Source organism: Perkinsus marinus (assembly GCF_000006405.1).
Source record: "Perkinsus marinus ATCC 50983 genomic scaffold scf_1104296958526, whole genome shotgun sequence".
Classification (NCBI taxonomy): Eukaryota; Perkinsozoa; order Perkinsida; family Perkinsidae; genus Perkinsus; species Perkinsus marinus.
In genome coordinates, this window is record NW_003206751.1 from 1 (window position 1) to 1,515 (window position 1,515).

Below are 1,515 nucleotides of genomic sequence, written 5' to 3' on the forward strand. Positions count from 1 at the left end.
GGATACTTTGCCAGACACTCCCACGAGATCACTCTGAGAAATGATATGTCAGATATAACGCATGTCTCCTTCGAAAAGGCTTTGAGGCATTACTTGTGAATAAACACGTCGTATTCTGAAAGCACACCTATTACAAGAGCTACTTAGGGTTTGCAGACTGCCAAGTACAGCGCGCTTATCGGGCAAGAGGCACTGTGGAAGGTATAAAGAGAAAAATGACAAGATGACCAATCGTAATATCCTAGACGAGGAGACTGCATTGGCGGTAGACTGTCTCTTGTGACACTGTCTGTTGTGAGTGGGCGCGCGCTCTTCGATGACTGAGCGAGCAATTTCTACTCGGCTCGGGCGATCCGGATTTCCACAGGAGACGTGAGTTGCTCAGAGCGAGACAGGAAAGAGGTAAGAGAGCAAGGCGAGAGACGGCTAAAAAACGATGTTTTTAAGTTATTTCAGAGGCCTCAATGCGTACAGAAGAGTCTTTTGAGTAGATTTCCTCTTTCTGTGAGTGTTGGAGAGTATTTGGAAAGTCTGAAGGAAATCTGTCGGTGGAGAGCGAAAATCGCGTAAGCAATGGGCAAACCGAAGCACGATAGGTTCCGGCCAGGGATGCCCGGAAATTGGTTTTAGCGCTCGCCCAAAAGTGGTACCCTCCCCACACTCTCGGCTCGCGGAAGACTCTTGTCTCCCGAAGTGGGTGGTTGCACCAAGCCACTTCTTCAGCGTCAATGTCGATCTTCTAGTCAATAGCCCTGTGTTATGTTTAACATTAAGTGCTACCCACTCCTTGTCTCGAAATTGTGGACAAAAGGACCGCATACGCAGTAAAGGCTTGAACCGACTGCTGTCACCCTCCGCGCCATTGGGATTGGATAAAGGGAAACCACATACAGAGCCCTTCATTTCATCCCAATATAGTAGAAGGACTTCATACTCATCCATAGATCGTTGGCTAATCTTGACCATATGTAAGATATGATCATTACCTCTGCCATCGATCACCAAGCCAGCTTCATTATCACCAAACCACATCAAGGTGTTCACCGAAATAAGAGATTTACCCTTAACATTCAGCCACCCGCCTTCATTAGGTGATACCACTTTAAGAACATGAGCCACACTATCTGTCATCTTCTTGCCTTTGGCGTTAACAACCACAGATACTCCTTGAACTTGCTCAACTTTATAGGGGCCTTGCCAAGGAATATCCAACTTGTGTTGCTTGGGTTTACTTATCCACACCCAATCACCAACGACAATCTTCTGGACCGGTAGCTTCGACGCTGCTCTTATCAATTCTTGACGAGACTTCTCTCTCATATCCTCCCAAATTCTCTCGAACCTGCTCGTAAGCAGTGTTCGGTTTTCCTTGGAGGCTCTAGAGGCTTCTTCTACTGTTGGTTTGTGCACCTTTTCTTTCAAAGGTTGCGCACCCCGCAGTAGTCGAAGAGGCTTCTCGTTATTGAATCTCTCCAATACCGCATTGGTACTTTGGCGCAACGGCCTGGCAAACAT

At 47.1% G+C, this 1,515-nt stretch overlaps 1 protein-coding gene across 1 annotated transcript; it reads right to left on the reverse strand.

Moving 5' to 3' along the window:
* Positions 1-986: 986 nt before the first annotated feature.
* On the reverse strand, positions 987-1,320 carry Pmar_PMAR017799 (hypothetical protein; the record flags this gene model as incomplete). The annotated part of the gene is made up of 1 exon (XM_002774274.1): positions 987-1,320. A coding segment is annotated over one exon (334 nt), but the record flags the coding sequence as incomplete, so codon positions are not given.
* Positions 1,321-1,515: the final 195 nt, after the last annotated feature.